This window comes from Jatropha curcas, chromosome 11, assembly GCF_041381405.1.
Source record: "Jatropha curcas cultivar XTBG-Jc1 chromosome 11, XTBG_Jcur_1.0, whole genome shotgun sequence".
NCBI classification, from domain to species: Eukaryota; Viridiplantae; Streptophyta; class Magnoliopsida; order Malpighiales; family Euphorbiaceae; genus Jatropha; species Jatropha curcas.
In genome coordinates, this window is record NC_143161.1 from 5,354,778 (window position 1) to 5,380,805 (window position 26,028).

General features: G+C 36.4%; 5 protein-coding genes across 9 annotated transcripts; 2 read left to right on the forward strand and 3 right to left on the reverse strand.

Moving 5' to 3' along the window:
• Positions 1 to 705: 705 nt before the first annotated feature.
• Positions 706 to 5,811, reverse strand: LOC105634248 (BAT2 domain protein). Of its 2 annotated transcripts, none has more exons than XM_012217082.4 (9): positions 5,390 to 5,809; positions 5,021 to 5,218; positions 4,719 to 4,816; positions 3,853 to 3,943; positions 3,578 to 3,781; positions 3,233 to 3,489; positions 2,756 to 2,846; positions 2,438 to 2,654; positions 706 to 1,074 (listed from the first exon to the last, which is right to left on the reverse strand). In XM_012217082.4, the coding sequence occupies exons 1-9, from the start codon at positions 5,579 to 5,581 to the stop codon at positions 863 to 865; spliced, it is 1,560 nt and encodes a 519-aa protein (XP_012072472.1). In that variant the 5' UTR covers positions 5,582 to 5,809; the 3' UTR covers positions 706 to 862. The 2 variants fall into 2 exon arrangements, with proteins under 2 accessions (XP_012072472.1, XP_012072473.1); XM_012217083.3 differs by having other exon boundaries at positions 921 to 1,088; positions 5,390 to 5,811.
• Positions 5,812 to 6,728: 917 nt separating this feature from the next.
• LOC105634309 (putative inactive receptor kinase At1g48480) lies at positions 6,729 to 8,044 on the forward strand. The gene is made up of 2 exons (XM_012217144.4): positions 6,729 to 7,287; positions 7,400 to 8,044. The coding sequence occupies exons 1-2, from the start codon at positions 6,795 to 6,797 to the stop codon at positions 7,957 to 7,959; spliced, it is 1,053 nt and encodes a 350-aa protein (XP_012072534.1). The 5' UTR covers positions 6,729 to 6,794; the 3' UTR covers positions 7,960 to 8,044.
• A 100-nt stretch (positions 8,045 to 8,144) lies between these two features.
• LOC105634249 (Leucine-rich repeat (LRR) family protein) lies at positions 8,145 to 10,757 on the reverse strand. Its single transcript, XM_037641730.2, has one exon. It carries the CDS (start codon positions 10,710 to 10,712, stop codon positions 8,274 to 8,276), a length of 2,439 nt encoding a protein of 812 aa, XP_037497658.2. The 5' UTR covers positions 10,713 to 10,757; the 3' UTR covers positions 8,145 to 8,273.
• A 659-nt stretch (positions 10,758 to 11,416) lies between these two features.
• On the reverse strand, positions 11,417 to 12,917 carry MEE14 (maternal effect embryo arrest 14). The gene is made up of 3 exons (XM_012217085.4): positions 12,561 to 12,917; positions 12,339 to 12,412; positions 11,417 to 12,078 (listed from the first exon to the last, which is right to left on the reverse strand). The coding sequence occupies exons 1-3, from the start codon at positions 12,790 to 12,792 to the stop codon at positions 11,764 to 11,766; spliced, it is 621 nt and encodes a 206-aa protein (XP_012072475.1). The 5' UTR covers positions 12,793 to 12,917; the 3' UTR covers positions 11,417 to 11,763.
• A 2,040-nt stretch (positions 12,918 to 14,957) lies between these two features.
• On the forward strand, positions 14,958 to 25,856 carry LOC105634251 (phox domain-containing protein). Of its 4 annotated transcripts, none has more exons than XM_012217086.3 (15): positions 14,959 to 15,282; positions 16,253 to 16,658; positions 16,778 to 16,955; positions 17,047 to 17,186; positions 17,741 to 18,635; positions 18,823 to 18,923; positions 19,085 to 19,229; positions 19,304 to 19,372; positions 19,521 to 19,566; positions 20,571 to 21,046; positions 22,166 to 22,245; positions 23,328 to 23,463; positions 24,097 to 24,286; positions 24,912 to 24,994; positions 25,290 to 25,856. In XM_012217086.3, the coding sequence occupies exons 1-15, from the start codon at positions 15,183 to 15,185 to the stop codon at positions 25,410 to 25,412; spliced, it is 3,168 nt and encodes a 1,055-aa protein (XP_012072476.1). In that variant the 5' UTR covers positions 14,959 to 15,182; the 3' UTR covers positions 25,413 to 25,856. The 4 variants fall into 4 exon arrangements, with proteins under 4 accessions (XP_037497637.1, XP_012072476.1, XP_020534927.1 ...); XM_020679268.3 differs by having other exon boundaries at positions 14,959 to 15,241; XM_037641709.2 differs by lacking the exon at positions 24,912 to 24,994 and having other exon boundaries at positions 14,958 to 15,282.
• The last annotated feature ends 172 nt before the right edge of the window (positions 25,857 to 26,028 follow it).

A 26,028-nucleotide genomic window follows, 5' to 3' on the forward strand; every position in this document is an offset into this window, starting at 1 on the left:
CCCCATGCATCCATTTCTTATATGTTAAAAAAATATTGTTTTCCGTATCCATTTCTGCATCATTTCCATGATTCCACGTTTCTGTATAACATAGCTAAAAATTGTAAATCATTATAATAGAGATTAACTGATTTACTTATTGTCAATAATTAGATATGAATTAATTATTAATATTTACTGTTTATATAGTGATTTTTAAAGTAAAAGTATCTAATGATAATCAGGTGTGATCTAGTTAGTATTTATATTCATGTGAGAAGTAAGAGGTCTCAAGTTTGAATTTACCAAACAAATCCTAAAACTTTTATTAGCCAAACAAACAACTTTCACCCGACTTTCTTATGGAAAAACATAAGGCTAGACCAGCAATTAATTATGATCCTCAAAATCGAATCCTAATCATCTCGAAATGAAGCTATCAGTGGAAGAAATCACTTCTATTCCCCACTCTTTGTTGCATTCCAGGCACAGTGCTTGCTGTCTCAACACTACAATAATTCATAATTTCAATCATTTTAAAAAAATAAACTAATAAAGCAACAGACAAATAGCTCATATCATATTATTGAAACATTTTCAACTCTCAACCACCATTGGCTTATCGTATCCAACCACCAATCAAATCCATGACAAACATGTAAATTTTTTTTTTCAATTTCCCTTCTTATTCATTTCAAATATATTTTTCTTGCATGGGAAATAAACTGTTTAAAAAATGTAACTAGCATTCAAATTGAACTCTTCAAAGACAAAAAAGAAGTTAGTTCCATCTGAATTTGGATGAATTCATTTTCAGACAGTAAGAAGAAAAACCATCCTAAAATTGAACAGCTATTTACAAATATGACAGTGTAGAGAGTTTTCAAGCAGATGGCGTAGATGTAAACATAACTACATAAGATAATAATTGTAGCCCATCCTGGATTTTACTCACTGCCGTTTTCCAGTCTGTGTGGATAAGTTCAGAGAAGGTATTGGCTTTTTCCTGCACTGATGTCTTCGGAAGACCATCATGGGAATCAGCAGTAGCACTCTTCATGGCAGCAACATAAGCTTCAGCTACGTCAGAGATGCCTGAGAATTATACGCTAAAATTACCCTTACCAGCCTTGTTCATAGTAAAATGTGAACGGAAGATAGAACTAGTGTTTGTGAGAGAAAAAGGTGAGAGAGAAAAGAAAAAAAAAAAAAAAAAAAAAAGAAGCAAACAAACAAATGAGAAAAAACCAATCATGCTGTCTTCTAGTTTGTGTAATGTTTGTTGAGCTGTGTTATCAGCAACTAATTATCAACCATCACACCTCATATAATTTGCATAAACTATGATCGATATAAGCTCCTTTATTCAAATTTTTATTATTTTTTTTATACGAAGGTATAAACTTGAATCTCTAACAACAATGATACTGCAATTAGGAATGCAAACATTATGAATACAGATATAACCCAAATCATTCGTCGTATGCCTCATATGCTATGCTTCATTTTTGTGTTCAGAACTAATTGCTAAAAGTATCCACAGTGAGAAGGCAACACGAAAAATACACCTGTTTATTGTTCCTCAGCAAGTGATTTTTAACTGGTAACCCTTCTTTTAGATTAAACGGGCATGTGTTCCATGTAGGATATCTTACAGTAATTACAATTAGACAATAGAATTGCTAGAATCCTTTACCAAGGCAATGGGCTAAAAGAACAGGGGACAGAGACATTCTCCATATTTGAGACCTAAAAGGGGATGTCAGACCTTATCTCCATATGAATGACAAAAACCCTAAGGGTTATAATTCAGTAAAAACGACAAAAAGAAATTGGTGAAGAAAAAAAAAAAAGGGAAGGAGACAGATGATAAAAGAAAGGAAGAGTAGGAAAGGAGGCGGGAAAAAAGAACGAGAGAGAAGGAGATTGGCTAAAGGGGATTCTAATCACTGTCTTCTTGTCTTCTTATTTTCTTTTTCTTTTCAGGTACTATTCTCTCTATCTCAATCTCTCTCTTTTCAATTCTTGGTGTTATTTTCAGTTAAAAATGTTATGCTCCTACTCAGTTTTATTGTCTTTAATTTTGATTTGGTGCATTAAAATACACAAAAAAACTAATACCTAATCAATAGTTTAGATCAAATAAGATCAAGTAAATAAAAAAGATAAATGGAGATGATCAAGATAAACAAAGGCAAGCATTTGTTGCTCCTTGGGCCCCTTAAAAAGGTGTGCAACTAGGCAATAAAGTGTTCTTCTCAGTTAGGTCAACAACCAAACAAGTGACCACAGGAAAGGCACTAGATCTAACACTCGATGAACCTTGTGCCTAAGGCACACCCTTAACATCTATAGTAACACAGTGCAACAAGTAAGAACTTTATTGGATCAATGTAATTCTTCCATCAACTTAAAAATGTTGTGCATATCCAAACACTACCAGTATTATAAGACCAACCTGTGATAAAACTATTGCAAACTGCTTCCACATATCCTGCCATTGATTGTGCCTTTATTCGGATTACTTTAGCTTTTTCAACAGAATCTTCTGGCCACTCAATATTCATGATATCTACATCAACATCTTCCTCCTGCACTTTGTTAGCAGTGGATATGATGGATTTTCCAAGCATCAGAAGTTGAAACACTGCTGAACTGGACATTTCGGAAAGCCTCTGCAAAGATATGCATTTTTAAAATATTTACACACTTGGAAAAGTATTAAGAAGTTATATAAAATATAGATTTTCGCATGATATCCAACATATTTCCATACATGAACGCCTTCTGAGTGAAGAGTTTCTAGTCTGCCTGTAGTCCTTTGAATTATGTCATTTACAGTCAGTCCTGCCAGGGCACTTGTAAACCTGCAACATGTTTTGAGAAAATTATAGCAAACAGCAAAAGTCAAAGCACAAAAACTAGTCATATAGCTATTACAGTAAGATGACCACTTCCAGCACAAAGGATAGCAAACATCATCAGCAGCAATTTATCTTCGAAAATATAAAATACCAAACTAAACAAGGATGTCCCTAAAGACAATTCTAACAGGCAAAAATGATCAACTGGAGGCTATAGACTAGCATTACACTACTACGTAATTCAGATAGTCTCAGACTCTCAATATTTTAGTAAAGTTAAGTTGATGAGGCTAGAAATACACGTCTGACATGACAAGACAAATAAGCGTACAGGCAGTACAGCAAAATGAAAGGTCCAAAAATTTTGTTTATGTACAAAGCGAGATTACCCTGCAGCCATGTCAGCAGCTTTGCTGACACTCGAATCATGTAAGTTTTTCATCTCATCACTGCTTCCCTCTGTTCCAGCATCTATTTTCTTCCCTTTGTTGGACTCTATACCATTCTCTTCCATTTCAATACTCAAATCCAAAATTTGCTGAACAAGTTTAAGCTTTCCATCATATACAGATTTCTGTTCAAGTGGTAATTTGACTTTTCTTCGATTAAATAATAGGGTATAATGGCTGGACAAGGCCTCAAGCTCCTACAACATTATAGTTCAACAATTTCAATATCAACTATAACTATCATTTGAACAAAACAAACTTCGATAAAAATGATAAGAAAATGACCTCCAAGTGTTCTGGACCACCATATATATAGAAGCAACGATCAAATGTTACTTCCTCAAGTAACTGATCCTCATCAGCTTCTTGTTCAGAGCCTTTAGAAGTTTTCTCAACTTCAATACCAGTCTCTGTGATCAGCAGATCCATGGTCTCCTTGCCAACATATTCAAGCACTTGTATTCCCTTTGTGGTAAAAGCTTTTCCAGTCTGTAACATGGAGGCAAGAATTAGCAAAAAATAAGAACATTTATGACCAACATGATGACATTCATGCTAACCTCTAGTAAGGATGGTGCAACTGAACCAGCTCCTCCTGGTAAGTTACCATTTTGAATTGATTCAGCAAGGTTTACAGCAGAATGTTCAAGCCTGTATAAAGAAAAGAAACAGAAGAAGGGGGGGTGCGGGTAAGGGAAAAAACAGATGCAGGAATTAGAAAACTCATTTGGAATAGAATAACTGCATTGCATAGGAACCTATTCAGTTTTGTGTTATTACATCAAATTTGGCTTCTGACATATAATGGTTGCAAAGGCTAGTTCTCTTCAAAATTTTGCATATTTATCTGTGAGCTTAAGCACATCACAAGGTTCCTACTGCAATTATCCAAACACGAACTTTTTCCACATAGATGGTTGCAAATTAGCTAGGTAAGTGAATCCTAACAACCCGTTTTTTTATTTTACTCAAGCTCAGATTTATGAAACAAAGATCAAGGCAAGCCTCGCATGAGCAAAACAAAAACTGAAAGCAAATCGCATAGATACAACTTCGAGATCTCAAATTGAGGGAGAGAGGAATAAAGAGACAAATACAACTGCATAATAAAGATTCCCATGAAAATACAAATTTTTTATTCAGCACTTTCTTCTAGTCCTAAAGTACATAGCCCTACATTCCAACTTATTCATTAACACCCTAGAAACTTAGTGGAGCTTTTCAATAGGCAGTAATTAACCACCCCCTTTTTTCCTTATATGAACATTGACTTACTAGTTTCAGCTAGCTGATAGATAGGGTTTATTAGAGAGCAAGACCAGCAAACTCTATGATCTTGCAATATGAACCATTATCCATTTTCTATTAATAACACATAAATTCCAATAAACAAAACAATGAAAAGATCAACTACAGTGATACTTACTTTTGAACAAAATTGGAACCTCCTTTCAATGCATTTCCTAATGCTTGCCATGCTCCCGAAGCAAAATTCTCCACAGAGTGATCTAGAACTTTCAAACCCTAAAAACATCAAAAAAGAAGAAACAATATGATGCTTCCAGAATTGAAGGGCGCCACAATATCTAACCAAACAAATTAAGAGTATTTCTATTGCAATGGCAAATTTAGACCAAACACTAAACAGAGAATAAGCATACATTGAAAACATGACATATCAACTTATCATCAGGCATATTTCAAAGCATGAGAAATTGTGACACTTGCCTGTCCTAGTAAGGAATCTTCACTTGCTTTCTCCAATTTATCTAAAGTAGATTTCCGTAGCTTTTTAGTCTCATCATCAGTTTCCTTATCACTATCCGATTCTTCTCGCTCTTCCTCTGCCTTGGAAGATTCTGAATCCTCGGCAACAATTTGCATATCCGCTATGCTCTTTGCTGCTTTCTCTGCAGCTTCCGCAGCCTGCATCCAAATAGAAGTTACACATTGCAAATACACAATGTTAGGATTTTAAAAATGCAACCTCCAAAAATTCCAAAACTCTAGATCTGACACCAAAGCAACCGCCTAAATTAAAGCCCTAATTTCGAAAACAATGCCGGAACTGGAAAAAAGCAATAAATGAAAACTTACATTGCGGGAGATCTCTTCGGCAGCTTTTTGGAGATCTGAAAGAACAGAGAATCCCCAGCCTCCCCATCCTCCTCCACTGCCCTTAGGTTCCGGTGGTTGCTCCCCCTTGGATTCTTCTTTTTCTTGTTGTTCTTGGTGGTGTAGTTCGAGTTGTTTATCATCTTTTGTCGGTGGAGTCTTGTTCTCTTCCATTCTGTATAATTTGAATCCAGAAATGCTTATATTAAAACAATTTTTGAGCTCTTATCATGGAAATGGAGTTTTCAGTTGACGTGCAAATTGATAGAAGTACAGATAGGTCTTCGATTGGTTATACTGGCTTTTGATTTTGCTTTTGTATGATGAAAGAAGACAAGAGCTGGCTTGAGATAGACCCAAGACCTCACCGTCACCAGCTATCGGTTTGATTCAAACATCTGATGGAAGCAATTAAAATGAAAAACGGTAACGCGTTTTAGGACAAACGGCAGCATTTTCAATTTGGTCATTTTCTGCAGGTGTAATTACTATTTTATCCCTAGGGTTTGGTCAATTACATTATTAAAGATCTATGTAAAATTATTAATGAAATAAGCTTAGTGCAACTGGTATATAAACTGAATGGTGTCATTTTAAACGATTAAGATCTTTAATAGTGTAATAAACCATAAAGATTAAACAGTGATTATCCTTGTAAATTTGGCAAACAAATATGAATTTTGAATAGTTTTCGATTGCAGCTCAAAAAATAAATCTCAACCTAAAAAAAAAAAAATTGGTGGCATCCTTTAATTATACATATTAATTAAACTCTTCGATTAGTTATATTAGTTTAATAAATAATTTAATTTATAGAATCGCATTATTTAACATAATTTACAGTTTTCAATTACTCAATCTATGTTAAACCAACAGGATAATTCATATTTTTTAACATAAATTATAAAAACAATGATATTTATATATTTTATCTATTTAATAAGTATTAAATAAAAATAATTTTATAAATGAAAGTGTTGAATATGTGAATTTTGTAAATTGAATTAATGTAATTTTACAAATTGATATATATATATATAACAGTGAATCACTCTAACGTGTAACTATTTGTTTGAATAAAAATTTTGATACACTAAATTAGCTGATTTGGTGCAATGAATGTAGTCTCTCCTCTTGCGAAAATGATATGTAATAATGATAATAATTTAAGGTAGAAAAATGTAATGAAAATCAGAAAGAACAGTGCTCATTTTCATGGATGATGATATCTCCAAAGTTTCAGGTGAAAAAACCAATGGCTGAAACATCAGAAGCAACTGGAAAAAAGGAAAAATAATTTAAAAAAAAAAAAACCTTGTAAGAACCAAATATTTTCTTTTGCTTGCTAAAAGCAGCACTAAAGGTTCTTTCAAATTCTATACCAGACATGAACAAGCTATCTTGTACTCCGCAGGCCTTATATTCTCCTTTTTGCATTATTTACGCAGCAATTCGTTTGATCTTCCTCGGAGTCATAAAATCAAGAACCATATCCAGTGAAGGAAAAGTAACCAACATAACACCAGAATCACTACCAGAGGTGAAGGTCACACTTCCTTTGAAGTTGATATTTGAACACGAAATCTTTGCTAATAGCAAGTGTAGTATATTAGAGCTAGCTCAACTTCCAAAAATCATGCTTGGTGAAGGTACCTTAGGGTCTTTGTTCAAGGTAATTCTTAACTGTGGACACTTAGTTACAGTTCGAATGATCAGGGAAAGATTGGTTAAACCAGATGAAATGGAGTCCTGGATTAATTTCTTTGCAGGAATTCGTAACTCTTTGCTCTTGCCAATGTATTGTGGTTTCTGGTATGGTGGAGAAGCCTTTCTTGTTCACGAGTATTTGTGCATAGGAAGTCTTCAAGAGCTTTTACATGGTAAGTTGATGATTTCTAATTCATTGAAATCTACAGAAACTGTCAGAGCTTGTTTATTCCTTTGAATTTTAAGTCCAAACACTAATAATTATAGATATTGCTATGCTATTAGGGTGCGAAGGAATTCAATTTACTCCATTGAGCTGGGAAGTAAGAAAGCACCTAGCAAAATGTGCAGCAATGGCAGTAGCCTTCATGCATAACCAGGTTACAAAAAGAGGCAACAATCTTGTTTGTGGGGTGGTTAAGTCCAGCAATATCTTGATTCGGACCGATTTCTCTGCCTGTCTCTCAGGCTACGAAACGCCTTACCTTGTACCTCCAGCAACCATCATCAGAAGAAATCCTGGAAGAGTTGCACCTGAACTAGCATCAAATTATCAAAGTTATCCGAAAATGTTTACGCCTAAATCTGATGTTTATAGCTTTGGAATTCTACTGTTGGAGCTTATCACTGGGAAGAGACCTACAATTACCAACTTAGGTGAATATGTGAAAGAAAAAGGAAAGAGAGAAGGATTAAAAGGTATATGTGACAAAAAAATGGGAGAAGTAAAGGAATACTGTGTGAGAGAAATGATTGCAATTGCTCAAGTTTGCATTTCTCAGAATCCTAAAAACCGGCCTTCCATGGATAGAGTGGTGGAAATGCTTCAAGAAATTGAGGACTAAAATAAAGAGCCAATTTTTTTCACTGTAATAAGTATATGTATTGTGTAGTTATATGTATAAGAGAATGCTGAAAATGCATTTTAAGTTAAATTATTTGTTAATTCAAGCATATGTCCACTGATTAGATTCAAGCAAAAAGTGCAACCGTTATACAAGAAAGAGGGAAATCATTATACAATGTCTAATTAGTTAGATAATAAGAAACAATATTCATTCCATGAAGAGTGTCAAATGAAAACGTTACAGTTCCAGAACAGAAGTGTGTATCAATGTATATTAGCCCTTTGAGACTACAAAAATTAAGTATATATCAGTTAGTATCCTGGGAACATTGGTGGAGGCGGCGATGAGTATTGGAATCCGATATTTGGTGGGAGAACAATGTCATCTACCGGTGGTGGAGGGATAACAGTAGGAGGAGGAGGAGATACAGTTGGTGGTGGTGGAGAGTGTGTTGGTGGTGGAGGGACAACAGTAGGAGGAGGAGGAGATACAGTTGGTGGTGGTGGAGAGGGTGTTGGTGGTGGAGGGACAACAGTAGGAGGAGGAGGAGATACAGATGGTGGTGGTGGAGAGGGTGTTGGTGGTGGTGGAGAGGGCGTTGGTGGTGGAGGTGAGTGGATAGGTGGTGGTGGTGAGTAGACAGGTGGTGGAGGTGAGTGAACTGGTGGTGGTGGAGAAAACACTGGTGGAGGTGGGGAGAAGACTGGTGGCGGAGGTGAGTGGACTTGTGGTGGTGGAGAAAACACTGGTGGAGGTGGGGAGAAGACTGGTGGCGGAGGTGAGTGGACTGGGGGAGGTGGAGAGTGAACTGGTGGTGGAGGTGAGTGGACAGGTGGTGGGGGTGGGGAGTGGACTGGTGGTGGTGGGGAGAGGACTGGTGGTGGAGGGGAGTGGACTGGGGGAGGTGGGGAAAGGACTGGTGGTGGTGGGGAAAGGACTGGTGGTGGAGGGGAATGAACTGGGGGAGGAGGGGAGTGGACTGGGGGAGGTGGAGAATGGACTGGTGGTGGTGGAGAGTGGACTGGTGGTGGGGGCGAGTGGACTGGCGGTGGGGGAGAGTGAACTGGAGTTGGCGGAGATTGAACTGGGGGCGGTGAGGGAGGCGATTGGATTGGTGGAGATGGCCCTGGAGTTCGGGATGGTGGTTTTGATGTCTCAGGTGCTGGTTCTGGTGCTGGTTCCGGTGCTGGTGGTCTTCCATGCCCATGATTCCAAGGTTCATGTGGGTCAGATGATGGTGCTGGTGATATCTCTGGCCCTGGTGACGGTGGTGTTGATATTGATATCGGTGATGGTGGTGATTGAGGGGCAGGTACTTCTATTCTTGGTGATTGCGGTGATTGAGGGACAGGCGATGGTGGTGTTGGTGTTGGAGAGGGTGGTGATTGAGTCGCAGGTACTTCTATTTTCGGTGAGGGTGGTGTTGGTGAGGGTGGTGATTGAGTCACAGGTACTTCTATTTTCGGTGATGGTGGTGTCGGTGTCGGTGTCGGTGTCGGTGATGGAGGTGTTGGTGTCGGCGTAGCAGGAGTTGGTGGATTTGGAGAGCCTCCTCCACCAGCACATTTGTCCTTACTGCAATCCACCGGTCTGCTCACCACCGGTTGACATACCTGAGCAGATTTCTGGTTTGGCCTATTAGACATACAATTATCTCTATCGTCAAACACAACATCTGTACTAGAATCAGGCACGCACGCTTGATCCTCTCCGTTAAAGTAATTAGAGGCAAAAGTGAAATTTGCCAAGCAAGGTAATCTGCAAATGCTCTCAGGAACTAATCCTGTCAGCTTATTTCCAGCAATGTTCAAATCCTCAACCTTCTTCAACCCTGAAAGATCTTGCGGCAAGCTTCCTACGAACTGATTGAAGCCGACATCGAAAACTGTAACATTTCCAAGCATACCAATTTCTGCAGGAAAGCAACCAGTAAGACAATTACTGGTGAAAATTATCTCATTCAAGTTGGCCATTTTACCAATACTGCGAGGAATGCATCCAGAGAAGTTATTATTGGCAAATGTAACAATAGAAACTGTAGAGTTGCCTATTGTGTCAGGAATGCCACATTCAAATCTGTTGTTATTCAACAACAAAGCATCAAGATTCTTCAGGAAAACCTGCGGAGGCAAACACCCTTCGAAATCATTGAATCTGATGTCTACATACTTTAAATCCGGCCACGATAGAACAACTTTCGGGAACTCACCAACAAATCTATTATTACTTATATCAAATTCATACATATGTATTAGCTTGGAAAAGCTCTCAGGAACAATTCCACAGAACCTGTTGGAGTTAATGTGAAACAATGCAAGGTCTGTCATAAGCCCTAGTTCAGCTGGAAGGTAACCAGCAATGTCAGCTCCATTAATATCAACACCTGCAACGACGCTCAATTTCGGGTCATCAGGTGCAGGCGCACAAAACACACCATTATAAGAACAGACATGGGCGCCAATCCAATTTCCTGTTGTATTAAATGGATCAGAGTATATTGCTTTTTTCCAAGCTTGGAGAGCTATATATGCTCTCTTTAGCCTCTGGTTTGCGAATGTTACTTTAACATCAACTTCATATTCGTACTCGTTAGGAAGCTGTTCATTTTCGCGCAGCGTCAAGAGCTGCCGATGGGCAATGAGAGATGCTTCTGAATTAGTTAAGGCAAAGGAGAAGGTTGACAAGGAAGAAAACAGGATTATTGTGAAGGAAAAGAAGCAGCCCGAGGCTGTTGTGAGAAGGTTAGCCATGTTTGACCCACCTAGGAATTTCCTGGGGCTGCTTATAGAGAAGACAACCAAGGAAGGGATGTTATATGGAGGGTGAAGAAAGAAAAGATTTGGCAGCCATTCAAAGAGCGAACAAACAGATCTCTAGTTTTAGGCACCGAAAATTATTTTTCTAGACTTTTTTTACACATCACAGAATTTGTCAGAACATCTATTTTTAGACCCTTTTATATGGATTTATGATTTAGAATTTAGACGGGATTGGTTTTGCGAGAATTGGTTGCATTTGCCAAAATGAAAATCCAAGTGGATGGTTAGAAAGAAACTAGGAATTGAATTTCGTTTGACATTTCGTTAACTGATGCTCAATTTTGTGATTTTATTGTAATATCATGTGCATCTATTAAATTCAATGAGGAATGAAAATTACACAAGAGAGCTCATTTCCTTTGACACTTAGCATTTGATACCATGATTCTTGTTTACAAAAATAAGATAATGTAATTCAAAAACAAATAACATCCTATCAAACACCAAACTTTGATTATCAATGCCTAGCTTGACTAATTAATAAGCTCAATGTAACTAATAATGCAATTGTATACTGTAATTCCTTGTATTGTCAATTTTTTCAGCTTAAAGGACCCCAGACATACAGAAATGGACCTTTTCCCATTCCAATAATAAATAATACTTCAGCTTTGGCATTCAGAGCCTAACCAAAGTTAGAGAAAGCTATTCTGTTGATCTTATATCAATATGGATGTTTTTATTGAAGTTTACAATAGTAAGGAGCTCGAAAAAGAGCATCCATTGCCACACAACTACGGATAAGCTATGATACAGTTCATATATGTTACAATTCTGCTTTCTCGAAACCGAAATACTGCAATAATATTCACAAAGTCTAGCAGAAATAACTTCCCATTACACAGACCAAAGTCTAATTTTGTGAAAATAACTTGGGCGGAAACAATCAGATCATAAATCTCATACATCCACCGGATATACTCATATCAGCTATGCACGGAAGCAACTCAAGAAAAACTTTCAACGTATTGCAGCTTATTTATCAATCCGTTTCATGGTCAGGAGCAGGTGAGTACCAAGCTGGAAATCTTCCTTTTGTTCGAAGTAATCTAGTATACTGTGAATCTGGCATTCTTGCTCTCTCTTCCTCTTCAAGCTCCTCCTTCGATTTTGGCAATCCATCTGGTATTGGACATGATCTGTCTCTTTCTTTCTCCATGGTCATTGGTGCCATGAAACCAAAACCATTCTTCCCCTTTTTTTGCATCGCTGAAATTCCATGTAAGCATCCCATTAAGGACTTCACTCCACCAGATTGAAGAATCACCTTCTCTAAATCCTCCTTTGGTAACTCTCTCTGCAACAAATGTCAATTCAATTAGTTGAAAAAATTGAATCTGTATGGTTTGCCTACTCTTGTCTTTTCTTTTTTAGGAAAAGAAAATTAAGGAGCAGCAAATTAAACCGATTCTCAGCAACCAAACAAAAACTATAAGCCAAGATTCAACTAGATGATTCAACAAACTTGAACTTTCATAGTTAAAAATCAACAGCATCGAGCATATTAATCATCAAATATATCATATACATGCCTATTAATTCTCAAGGTTTACTTACTTCCAAATCTTTCAACTCAAAGTACGCGCTCCAGCAGCTATAAGAATCATCTCCTTCAAGTGTTGAACAGTAATCTACACCAAACAGTTTCAACATATCAGATCTCGAATACAATGCAACTTGAAATAGATCTGAGCAAATAATTCATAAATCAAATTAACAAAACACCGACTTTTCAAAAACAAAAAAGAAGAAGAAGAAAGAAGAAGAAATAAGACTCACCGGCGAGTTCATTCTCGGACTTTTCAATCAACGGCGGTTCTTTAACGGCTCTTTCGAGCTTAGTTCGGCTAAACGGCTCGAGCTTAGGAATACAAGAACTGCTTCTCGAAGAAGAAGAAGAAGAGCAGGTGAGAGTTGAAACAGCTCTCCTGGAAGCGCTTGAGCGATTGAAATCCTTAGCTTCGATAAGCAAAGGAGAGGAACAAGAACGAAGAAGTAGAGACTTTATCATCTTAATCACACAGCAAAACTGAACCTCTCGTGATTTCAATTTTCAACAAAGATTTAGATAAAGAGGAGAATTACGAGGGCGATACTTTTATATACACTCAAAAGTGCAGTTTAGGACCCAACATTGGAAATGGATAAGGATAAATATTTTTTATTATTACTAGTAATATATTTGCTTAAGATTTTTATATTATTTCTTAGATATATTATGTGTTTTGCATGTTCTTGATGGGAGGGACAGATGAAAGGTGACCGCTGGATTGGCTTAAGATGGAAAAAACTGTGGACTTTGGATCGTTGATTTGTATGGCTTCTTGGGTCAAATGTGGGTCCTATATTACGCTTACAGAGGACAAAAGCACTAAACGCCGGTTTTTGTCTAGTAGATTGGCGAAACGCGGCGAGGTGTGCAAATACGATGGGCGGGGTTTGGAAGAAGAATAATAAAATAGAAAATAGAATGTTCCTTTTAGAAAGAAAAAGGAAACAAAATTAAAAAGTTCCAATCAAAATTATTAAATGTAAACAAATAATATGCGCAACAGATGAAGGATTTTACACATAACTAATAATTTATAAGTTCAAGCGGGTGGTCTTTGGAAGCCACCTTCCAATTGCCATTAATTTATCTTAAGTATATTGAATTTTGTATAATCGGAATTCTAGTAAGTTCAAATTTGTAAACATTGTATCAATTTTAAAAAGATCAATAAATGTTATATTAATTTCATCTTCTCACTTATGTGAGGAGTGAGATGCTTTGAGTTCGAGTCCTCTCGATCACAATTATCACGGTTGTTTTCACTAATTTAGTGAGCAAATGAGAGCGTTGCCATTATTGTGTAGCTGCCATTATTGTGTAGCAAATTTTTATTTAAGTTTAATTTTGAAGCGATATCAATTTATTTATAGGTGACACAAATTACAGGTTTGCTCAAATTTTTTATTTATAAAAAGAGCTAAAATTTTACTTAAAGGAGCACTAGATTAGTCAAGGTTGATACTTGACAGCATGATGCAAGGAAAAAAATATTAGAAAATTAATTTTTTATTCAAAAATAAAATATATCATTTTCAGTTTTGGATCAATTGAGTATAATGCAAACAATTTTTACATTGAGGTATAATCACTTTGTTTTTTTTTTTTTTTTTTTTTTTTGACAAATATAGTAGAACATCAAAAAACAGTAAAATTTGATTATATTAGAGCATTAAATCAAATTTTAATTATATTCTTACAAAATTTTGTGAAATTTGTCTATACAATCACTTGTATCTTGTCCAAGGATACTAGTTAGACATTAAACCAATATCTTGCAAAAGTTAATTACTACATGTAGCTGTACTAAAATTTAAAATTTACTGCATTAGTATTTTAAAAATTATTATTGTTCCTATAAAAATGCATGTAGTGATACTAAAATTTATAAGTTCAAGTATAATAAATCATCCATAAAATTTAAATGACACATGTATAATAGACGTACATAGTTGAATTCATGTATTCATCTATGATTAACTGATAACTTAATGCATAAATTTAGCTCTAGAGTTAACACATTAAGCTTTGTGACAGTTCCCAAACTTTCTTCCTCTTGGTCCAATCACGAGATTCTTTACGCAGACAAAGTCTTTGCTTTCCATTTGATATTAAAATCTTTTTTTATAAACCATCCATGAATTTGTGAAACCAGTTTAGAAACGAATGAGTTTAGAAAAGAATGGAAAGGAGGTGGAGCTGAAGGGAACCAAAGTCAAGTTGATATTTTTTCCTTTCATTTGACACCTCATCGGCAACGTGGCATTTCTTTTTCTTTTATTTGGTGCATTATGGCGCGTGTTTTAATTTATTTTGTGTGCTCAACTAGTTACAAAATTGATATTGAAAAGTACAAATTCGAGGGATGATAGGTTTCCTGTAAAGTTCAAGGTGCTAACTGCTACGAGGTGTTAAACCGTAAAATTATAAATTTACGAGTTACGCCATTAATTGATGACAGGACAAAAACCAGTAATGTCGGACAGAAAAGAAAAGAAAAAAAAAAAAAAACAGAAAAGTATTCTTACTGACGTGGGAATACCGTAGACCAAATTGTGTCAGTCGACTAGAAACGACATCGTCGCTCTCTCTCCAGAACTATATCAGGCAATAATAATAATAATAATGAAAATAAAAAGAAAAAAATAAAACACGCATCAAATTCCAGGCTATTTCCAGAGTTTCTTTCCATGCTCTTGGAAGAAAAGTAATCGATATTGACTCCATTTATGTTCTTTTAATAAAAGATCGAAGGATCTTCATCGAACTCCTCTTCTTTCTCTTTTTCTCTATTATTCTCGAGAAGAACCAAGAGGAATTTCTAGGGTTTAGAGATAAGCAAACAAAGAAAGATGAAGCCGATGGAGACGATTCAGGATCTGATTGAGGAGGCTAAACTTCGAACGGTTTGGTGGGCCTTGTGTATCTTTGCTGTTACTTACTTCTTGTCTCGTAAGCTCTTTCGAAATTTCATTTCAATGTCCTCTTTTAGCTTATTAATTGTGAAATTCATGCTAAACTGACCAGAGTTTGCTCCGGTTCTGTTTTATGTAATTTAATGTGAGGTGATTGTCATTTGGAATGAAATAAGCAATTTAATTTGCATTTGCTGTTATTTGGATTGAATTTAGGTTTCTTCAACTTATCTGCATTATCTATTTGTGTTTTCAGCTTCTACATGTAGATGAGGTGGGTGTAACTGGAATACAATTGCTTGTGCCGTTTCTGAGGCTAATATTACTTCCATCATCATTTTTTTTTTCTTGTAAGAAATTGAATGATGTTGCAGATAGGTAGCGGTGTAAATAAGCGGAGATGGCTTGCGAGCTATTCGAGCTTGGCTTGGATAAGTTCAAAAAAAGTTACGCTAGAATTGAGCTCAAGTTCGAGCTCGAGCTTTCAGCTTGAAAGCTCATTGAGTCTTATTGAGCTTTTATATATACATATATATCATTTATTTTAGGCTTACTCGAGCCTTGAGCTGAGCTTGAGCTTAAACTTTTTCGGGTTGAAGTCGAGCAGAGGTCGAGCATAAAATTTCCAGGCTCTTGGATTCGAGCTAAATTCTGTCGTCCTGAGTTTTGAGGTCTGCTCGACTCATTTACACCCCTAGTTGTAGAAACTCAAGTACTTGAGTTTAGTGTTTTTTCCTGCTGTTTTTCTTTAATAAAATGGAAACTGTTCAATTTTATATTAGTTTAAATGAATTATGGAGACTTTAAATGAATTGCGGAGACTTTACTATTTTCTAGAGTTCTAATTGATGGTAGATTTGTGACTATAATAATTATTGTAGGCATCTGTGCATGCGTATGTCCTGTCCTTTACTTTTCTTTATGACCCAATTGTGATGATGGCCAATCAAGCTTTTTAAATATGTTGTTGTTGATGTTGATATATCTTTTGTTGTTGTCTATTACAGATACAAGTTCATCAATGTGGATAAATTTACCTATATCGATTCTTTTGGTTTCTGGATTGCGCATTTTGTCTAATGAGGTGGAGTTCAGCTGGAAAGCACGGCGCTGGACCCATCGACTGTCTTATTTGTCTCATTTGGAGAAGAAACAATTGTCCGTGAATGATTCACGACTTTCTTCTGCACCTCTGCCACCAAGGTGGAAAAGAAAAATTGATTCTCCAATAGTGGATGCTGCAATCAATGATCTTATTGATAAAGTTTTGAAGGATTTCGTTATAGATCTGTGGTATTCAGAGATTACGCCAGACAAGGAAGCACCTGAGTTAATGCGTGATGTTATCATGGATGCTATCGGTGAGATATCAGGAAGGGTTAAGGAGATAAACCTTGTTGACCTGCTGACGAGGTTTTTTTTTTTTTTTTTTTTTTCCTTCCCTCTAAGACTTTTCTGGAAAAGAAAAAAGCGTGTGATTTGTGTCTGCAGCAGTGAATACATCAGAATTAAGTGACATATTAATGTTGCAGGGATATAATTGATTTAATAGGGGATCATTTGGACCTTTTTAGACGAAACCAAGTTGCAATAGGTGCTGATGTAATGGGAACACTTTCTACTGATGAGAGAGACGAAAGGCTGAAGCACCATCTGATGATGTCTAAGGAGCTTCACCCTGCACTGATATCTGCTGAGAGTGAGTACAAGGTGTGAGTGGTGTGTTTCGACGAAAGTTTGTTTCCCATTTTGATTCTATCATTTGCACTTTATCTAACTTTTCCCACCTTTTCTGGTAAAGGTTCTGCAACGCCTAATTGGTGGAGTTTTAGCTGTGGTGCTAAGACCTCGAGAAGCTCAATGCCCACTGGTTCGAACTATTGCTCGAGAGCTTGTAACTTGCTTGATATTGCAGCCTGTTATGAATCTTGCAAGCCCTGTGTAAGATTTACAGTTTCCTCCTTCACTTTATCTGAGCTTTTGGTTGTCCCCCTGGCCATGTGTTACATTCCTTCTCTCTCTTGTTCTCCAAAGAATTAGATGATTCTTATCTGAATATAAGGGACAAATACGAACATGTTCTAAGATAATTAGATGTTACATCTGCCAGTTCCTATCAACATAAGAATGTGCATTTCATTTCTGGTATGATATTGTAATTTAAAGAATCCCACTGAAACTATTGTTAATAGGAAATCTAAGTGGTGAAACTGAATATGTTACTAACCATTTGGTAGTTGCCACTTAAAGGATGAAGTGCATTATACCTTCTGTCCTCTGCAGTCAGCCTACTCCATTGATATCTTATTCCATGGTATGCAAAGTGGAATTTGGATCCCTGTTTTTTTATGAGACAAATAGTATCTAAAATTCTATGGTTACTTCATTAGAAAGGAAGAATCCACTTTGTCAGGTTAGGTATATTTTTGTACTGTCTCCTGAGTTCATTAGAATATCTGACTATATATGCTTTTCTCTCCCTTTTTTCCCCCCAGGTATATCAATGAGATCATTGAACATGTTTTGTTTGCCATTAAAGATGGTGGCCTAATGGAGATAACCGGTGATCAACCTGCTGGAGGTGTACATAATGGCGGTTCTTCCTCAAGAAAACATTCATCCTTAAATAGTCAAGGGACTGATATTGTTGATAATGAAAAAAGCTTTCAAGGGACTAACCTGACTTTGTCAAAAATTGATGACCTTAGAGATGTACCCTTGGACTGTGACTCAAAACAGCAAGATCCTATAAATCCACGTCATGCAGATTGGGCACGGGTCTTAGAGGCAGCAACCCAGAGAAGAACTGAAGTTCTTACACCTGAAAATCTCGAGAACATGTGGACAAAAGGAAGAAATTATAAAAGGAAAGAGACCAAAAAACTAAAAGCAGGTGTTCAGCATCCTATGGTGAAGGATTCTGCAGCAACTAACGCTGAATTCACTATAGATGCAGGGAAGGAAACTTTAACTAACAGCAACATACTTTCAGCAAGAGCAGAAGAGAAAGCTATTGCGCAGCTAGAGCATCAATTAAGTCGCAATGATTCATCAGGTGATCAGTATAAAAATGGTAAACAATTTACTGAGGATTATGATGAGGAGTTGTCTTTTGATAGGACTCATGCCAATGATGAATTGACTAGCACTAACATTCCCTCAGTCGATGAAAATAAAAGTAGGCTTAAGAGATCGAATAGCACTTCTGCTCTGAAAGTCCTGCCTGTTGAAAAAAGGAAATTTACAGGAGATGGCAAAGGATCCATTATTTCAGAGTTCTATAGCCCAGATTTTGGCAGGCCTGATGAAGGACTTGCTGTTAAGAAGGTCTCAGATACGATACTCCACAGTGGGGCACCCCATGTTCCTAATCCTAAGCTGAAGTGCCGGGTGGGTATTATTTAACTTGACTTTTTTGAAGCCTTAAAGATGTAAAATATGAACTTGTAACTGGCCTCCCTTGCAATGTAGGATTCGAAGTTGAAGAGCTTCTTGAATATTGCTTTGTATCGAGTTCCCTGGATGCTTGCAAGAATCTAATTAGATTCCTATTCCTTGTTTACCTGTTTCTCTTCAGGTTATGGGAGCATACTTTGAGAAACTTGGGTCAAAATCTTTTGCAGTTTATTCAATTGCAGTTACAGATGCAGAAAGCAGAACTTGGTTCGTGAAAAGAAGGTTCCTTTCTCATCTATAGGATAATTAATGCTAGCTTTAAGAAATTTTGGACCTTTTCTTGTATGTCTAGACATTAACTTCATAATTATGAGGCTTCCTGTACTTTGTGGATAAGCAAGATTTCTTTTGCTTATATTTCTTCTCATTTGTTTCCTATGCAGATACAGGAATTTTGAGAGATTGCATAGACAGCTTAAAGACATTCCAAATTACACGTTACACTTGCCCCCCAAGAGGATATTCTCGTCAAGCACAGAGGATTCTTTTGTTCATCAACGTTGCATCCAGCTTGATAAATATTTGCAAGTATTGTTCAGTCCTTACATTTCTTCTTTAGATTACTTCACCTTTTTCTGCTTTTAATATGCTGCATTTTTCAGGATCTTTTGTCCATAGCTAATGTTGCTGAACAGCATGAAGTGTGGGATTTCCTTAGTGTTTCGTCAAAGGTGTGAATTCTGTTTACATCCTAATATATGTTGTTGTGGGCGTTTCTTGAAGATATGTTATCTCTACTCTCTTTTTATTTTTATTTTTTTCCGTCTTGTACGTTGAATGGTTCTGAAATTCTATGCTTTTTCTCTTTTGTTTTTGAAGAATTACTCTTTTGGGAAATCGCCCTCGGTGATGAGAACGCTGGCAGGTATGGGAATATCTTCTTGATTATCATATCATATTAATTTTCAAAATTGCTCCTCCTCTAAAATATCCTAAAACTATCCAAGGACATACTCAACCCTCTAGATGTTGAGATTAAGTTCATCATTGAAATCCAACATCCATAAACACCTGCCCAATATCTACAAAAACTCCAGACCTTCAACAACCTCATTGTTTAGATGTTCAGAATATGCTTCATGTACTGGTGATGGTTATAAATGAAGAATATATTTCCTCCTTTTTGAGTTTCTTAAAAAGATTCTTGATGAATGAAATAGGCATATCTTTGTTTTTATTTTTATTTGCAGTCATGAGATGTTCATCTTATCTATTCTGAATTGTTGTTTATATATTGTGCTAAATTTGTCAGTGGTGCTCTCTTTTTGATGAACACATGCATGCAGACTTACTTTTTTTCCCCTTCAATTTTGTTGGGAGTTTGATGTTGTTTTTGATGGATGATAACTATAAAAAGTAAATGGAGGAGAGGGGAGAAACAATTCATAAAATGAATGATTTTATTCATTAAATTAATTTTATACATGGGTGCCTTTAGTCACCAAGGGCTGTTATAGAATAGGCTAGTAAATAGAAAATACAGAAAACTCTGTTAGTGAATAAAATAAGATAAACCAAAACATAATGTTGCTTACAGGATGTTGCAATTCAATTACGAAATCTACACCTAAAATAACTTTTGTATATAATCTGCTGCTGTTCACCCTTTTTGGAGGCCTCATAAAGTTGCTTCTTCTGGCATATGTTGTAAAAGCTTCATTTTGGATCCCAGATTGTTTAATGTCTCAACATCACTTGAAGCTGTTGATTTGTTTTCTCCTTTTATTTGAGTGGAAAAATAGCTTGTTGATGCAGGTTTACATGCATGCATCTTTCTGAACATGATAATCTGTGGATGATTATACGATGGTTATTTTTTTACAATCACTGGAATATTTCCCCTCTAACTTTGTTTGTGGACCACAACAGTGAATGTGGATGATGCCGTAGATGATATTGTGCGTCAATTTAAAGGGGTTTCAGATGGCTTAATGCGCAAGGTTGTTGGCTCGCCTTCGACCCTTGGTGAAATCAATCCTTCAATCTACAGCAGGAACTTGTCATGGCATGCAGAGGAGATGAATAAACATGTTTCAAGGCAAGATACATCAGAAACTGTGAATAGCCTTCTTAGTAATGAAGAAAGTCTTAAGCAAGAAAGCCATAGGCAGGAGGATGGGTCCAGTGAACAATCTAGCAGTTGGCATTCAGACAATGAGTTGGACTCAAAGGGTTTCCCACCTGGAGTGGTCAAGCGTGATCAGGAGTCTAGGACCTTAGCCTCAAAGAAGAAACAAAGTCCAGAGGCAAACACTGAATGGATTAACCAGGCTGGCTTTGCTATACCAAATCCTGCAGCGGCTGCCTCCAGTCCTATGGAGGACCCAGTTGGAATGCCACCTGAGGTATATGGTGCTTAACTGAGTTATATTTCTCCCATTTTTCTATGTAATGTTTGGCAATAAAGATACTAGGAGCATCTTTAGTTACATATCTGAGTTTATGGACAACTAATTCGTTTGGTAGGAGTTTCTTCTACATAAATGAATTTATTCATGCTATGTTGATTGTTGTAATGAATGCAATTTAGTATTATTTCTATGGTGGACAATCAAAAATTTATCTCAAGTAGCATACGATTCCTATATTAATCATGCAGATGAATTTTGTATTCATAAGTAAGTGATCTAGGATACCACTTCTTGCTCTTCATCTTTGAAATGTGTCTTATTTGCTTCCAAATGCTGTTCCTCAGATGTTTTGCACTGAAACAGACCTAATAATACATTTTTGTTGATTAGCTAACTACTTTTGGTGTTCGTGTCCAATTCAAAAATGCATTATGACATGAACTGTCACCTGAATTAGCATGAGTGATTCAAATTCAAAGTTCCCAACACTTGTGTGTCGATTGACCCCAAGGTAGGAGTGTTCAAGGAGCCCCTTTGAAAGCTAAACGTGAATTTGATGAAGTGCTTTACTACTGTTGTTTTGTAATACTTGATAGAAATTGCAAAGGATATTGGATATCAGATATAAAGCAGAGGATTATAGGATTTATTATTAAGGCAAAAGCAGAACTGAACTCCTTATTGCAAAAATAGGCGTACCCAATTGCTGATATGCCTAGGTGACTGTAGATTGGAGAATGCTACAGAAGGCTTCAATAGTACAATAACCTCATTAGTTGGTTTTTTCTCACGAGCAATGTTAGACATTTCAACCAGAAACTTTGTTTGGAGATGTTCAGTTAGTGACGGTAGAAGTATGACAAATCAATTTTGATGACCATAAAAGAAATTGCGATGTAGATTACATACTAGGAACCTTTTTGTCATTGTTTTTTGTATATCTTCTATTATTTTCAGTGACCTTTTAAAAATCTTGAAAAGCGATTTTTTTTTGTTAAGAGGAGGCCATAATTCTCGATTGAGTTTCCTGTTCTTTGGTTTGTTGCTTAAATTTTGAGGTCCATGATATCTCAACTCTGTTTTTAGATTATTCTCTTTTGCTTTTTCTTGCAGTGGACTCCACCTAATGTAAGTGTACCTCTGTTAAATCTGGTTGATAAGGTCTTCCAGCTTAAGAGGCGAGGCTGGCTGAGGTGAATCTTTTTCATCAATTTAATGAATCTATTCATCATTTGGTTCTTATTGTTATGCTTTTTGTCACTTGGCTGCTTGGTCAAGTGCCTGCCATGATGCAAGATGTTAGCGTTTCAAGCTATCTGTGAAATTCAAATTGGTTCACTCCAACCAAATAAGTGGGTATGCTTTGTGGTGTAATAATTGTCCTCACATCTAATCTCCTCTTTCTGTCTCATAAATGTGTGAAACAAACATCTAAAAATGCATAAGTAGCATCAAGAGAAATGCTGGGCCTGTAAAATCTTAACTATCAAATACGAACTTAAGTTAGCTTAAAGTTTTTCATCATTTTTTTCCATGTGAAAATGAAACCATCATTGTTGGTGATTTAATACCTAAGCTGAATCACCATTGGAAGTGTATTGTTTTTGTGCTTTTATATAAGCAAAATATTAAAATATTATTGAGAAAGAAAGAGACGAGTGTACACTTTGGTTTCCTTTTTATCATTATTATCATTTTCTTTTATTGGGAGTTCTTTTTTTTTTTTTTTTTTTTTTGGGGGGGGGGGGGGTGGTTGGAAGTAAGGTGGTGTGTGTGTTGGGGATGCTAAGGGGCACTCATCTGTTGGACTATTAATCTAGCGGCAAAATCTCACTTGATTTCAGTATATTTTTGAACAATCTGATCTCCACAGAACTCCTGCAACCTCAACAGGAATTCTATTAGGGCCATATAATTTGTCCTTGTGATTATTTTCAATGTTTGCTTAATCTTTGGTTTCCTGATCCTTTGGTAACTACTCCACAATATTCAATTGTCGATTGTTGTTCCCTCAAGGAGAATCCTGGCATTGATGCTGGCTGGCTGCTTAGTTTTGTTTTGCCTTTTTCTGTAGAATGATAGATACTTCTCAATGGAACATGTATGTTATGATATATGCCGTTCTGTGGGGTACTATCATGGATCGTCTTTATTATGTATGGAACAACCAGCTACATCTTTATGGTTTCTTTTCTCTTTATGCTCAAGCGTGCTTCATATTATATTATTTTTGCATTATAAAGAATTTAACTTTTACCCTTCTTCCTTGGTGCAGAAGACAGGTCTTTTGGATATCAAAACAAATTCTACAGTTGATAATGGAAGATGCCATTGATGATTGGCTCTTAAGGCAGATTTATTGGCTTCGGAGAGAGGATGTTGTTGCTAAAGGGATTCGGTGGGTGCAAGATGTAAGTACTGAACCAATACCTTAAGTGATGGGGTTGTGATTTCATAGTGTATTCTAGAGATAATTGTGTGCTTTATGTATATAGGGAATTGCATGGTGTTAGCATCTGTATCTAGGTTTCTAATGGGATGTTACTGAGGCTGTTGAACCTTAGTCAATCTCAATAGACCTTTCTAAGTTTTAATGAAAATTTTCATGGGAAGGCTTTGAACTTGAAATTCTATATACAACATGAAAATAATAAAATGTGTACATTTATGTATATATATATATATATATATATATATATATATATATATATTATGAAGGTTGCATCATTTGGTGCTTAAAGATTGAAGAAAAGTACGGAATTAGGTACTTCCAGTTAGTTGCTTTCAAGGTTTTGTTTGAGAACTGGATATGTGCATCAGTTTTTATTTCATGACGTATCAGTGCATTATTTTTATTTATTTTGAGTACTAGGGTTGAGGCCTCAAGGTGTTATATTATATGCATGTTTGTATTGTTTTTGCAAGGTACTATGTGATTTAATGATTATAAGTTTGGCAATTAACAATAATATGATTTGATGTTTCTGATGCTAGATCAGGAATCAAAGAATCTGTTGCATCATCTAACAATGGATTACTTTCAGGCTTTGTGGCCGAATGGTACATTCTTTACAAGAGTAGGGGTTGCACAAGGCACAGTTAGTGATGGTCAACAAAATTCGACTCCTTTTGATGTTAGCCAATTTGCTGGTCCTAAGGCCCCTAAACAAAGTTCCTTTGAGGAGCAGCTTGAAGCTGCTCGTAGAGCAAGTGATATAAAAAAGATGCTCTTTGGTGAGTACAGTTCTCATAAGTATTGGCACTTCAAAATTTAAGGTCTTGTCACTGCTCTTGATTGTTTTACTCAATGACAAATCTAATCATACCCTTTAAACTGGTTTCTAGATGTGGCAAATAGTTTCGACTTCCTTCCCCCTCCTCCTCCTCTGTTCAAACATTATTAGTCGCCCAATGCTTAAATTCCATGAGAATTCTATGTGTGGTAGTATGCTTGGATTTGTGCAATGTGCTTTGCTGCTAGTTGTTGGTGGATAACAGGAAGCCAGCCTCAGAAAGTTGTCTTCAGTTCCTAGTACTAAAATCATTAGCATCAACTTTCTGAAAAGATGGGGAAGAAAACTGACTAGGTTACATGACAAGGCGTTTAAACCTACCAATTCTTTAATTCCTTCACATCCCATTGTTCAATGGGATTTTATCTTATGTTTCTAAAAACTTCCAGCAATTTACTAGCTAAGCTAGTTGGCAGCTTTGATACTAGTGTCTTTGATGGTTCAGATCTATTACTTCCTTTGTTTTACATGATTAGATTGCAAATTTTGAACCTTAATGATATTATCATCATCTTGAACTTCTTATAAAGTTTTGGAGATAACTAATAAAGTTGGCCACTTTTTAGATGGAGCACCAACAGCCTTAGTTGGCTTGATTGGGACCAAACAGTACAAACGATGTGCAAGAGACATTTTCTATTTCACACAGGTTTGGCTGTTTATCCCTTTTTTCCCTTTGCTCTTGTGGTTGGTTAGAAAATGAGTAGTTTTGCATAACATAAACATTTGCTCTATTTATAATGAGACTGAAAGTCTGAACCTGATCCTTTTGTTCTTTTTACTTGAAGCATTGTGGAAGCTTTGTATTATCTATCTTCATCTGTACATTATATATATGTGTGTGTGTGTGTGTGTGTGTGTGTGTGTGAGAGAGAGAGAGAGACAGTGTGTATATGTTACATTCTAACTTGAAACCAACTGGGACAATCTTTTGGAAATTGCAGTCCACTATATGTATGAAGCAACTTGCATATTCGATACTTGAACTATTACTCGTCTCAGTTTTCCCTGAGCTCCGAAATCTTGTGTTAGATCTTCATGCGAAGATGCAAGTTCCGCGCTCCTAGCAAGATGCGTGATTGCCTTACCGGATGATCATGAAAGCTCAGAGTATCTAAATCTCACTTCCAAGATGGTCTGATGGATGATTAGTTTGGCTTTGCCTACCGTATGCATTTTATCTACTTGTAACAATGTTGATAGGTGATGCATACGGCATTTTTGGGTGCACGAGATGTAGCTATGCAGCATATTAATTGTAACTGTACAAAGTCGACATTTAGAGTGTATAGAAATCTTTTGTGCATATCATGCTCCTAGTCAAGAAATGCCCTTGTGTTGGGGATTCTGTAATGATGCATACTTGAGAGACGGATCAGTGTATCATTCGTTCATTCATTATAGGTGGTTTTGTAATTTGAGTAGAGGTAAACGACAAAAGATGGTCGTTTGGAATTTTTGAGTTTGTGCTATAGTATCAATGCTTAGACCTGTCGTTGACCAGCCACAAATCCCTATTAAAGCCCCTGTTGAAAAGACGTCGTTTGACTTGAATATGATGATGGGTATCATAAACCTGAGGAATATGACTGACTTGTCGTTTCGCACCATAATAGTATATGATTTATTCATACAGAAATTCTTTTGATTATTTTGAGATTACAGTCATGGCTGTTACTCGGG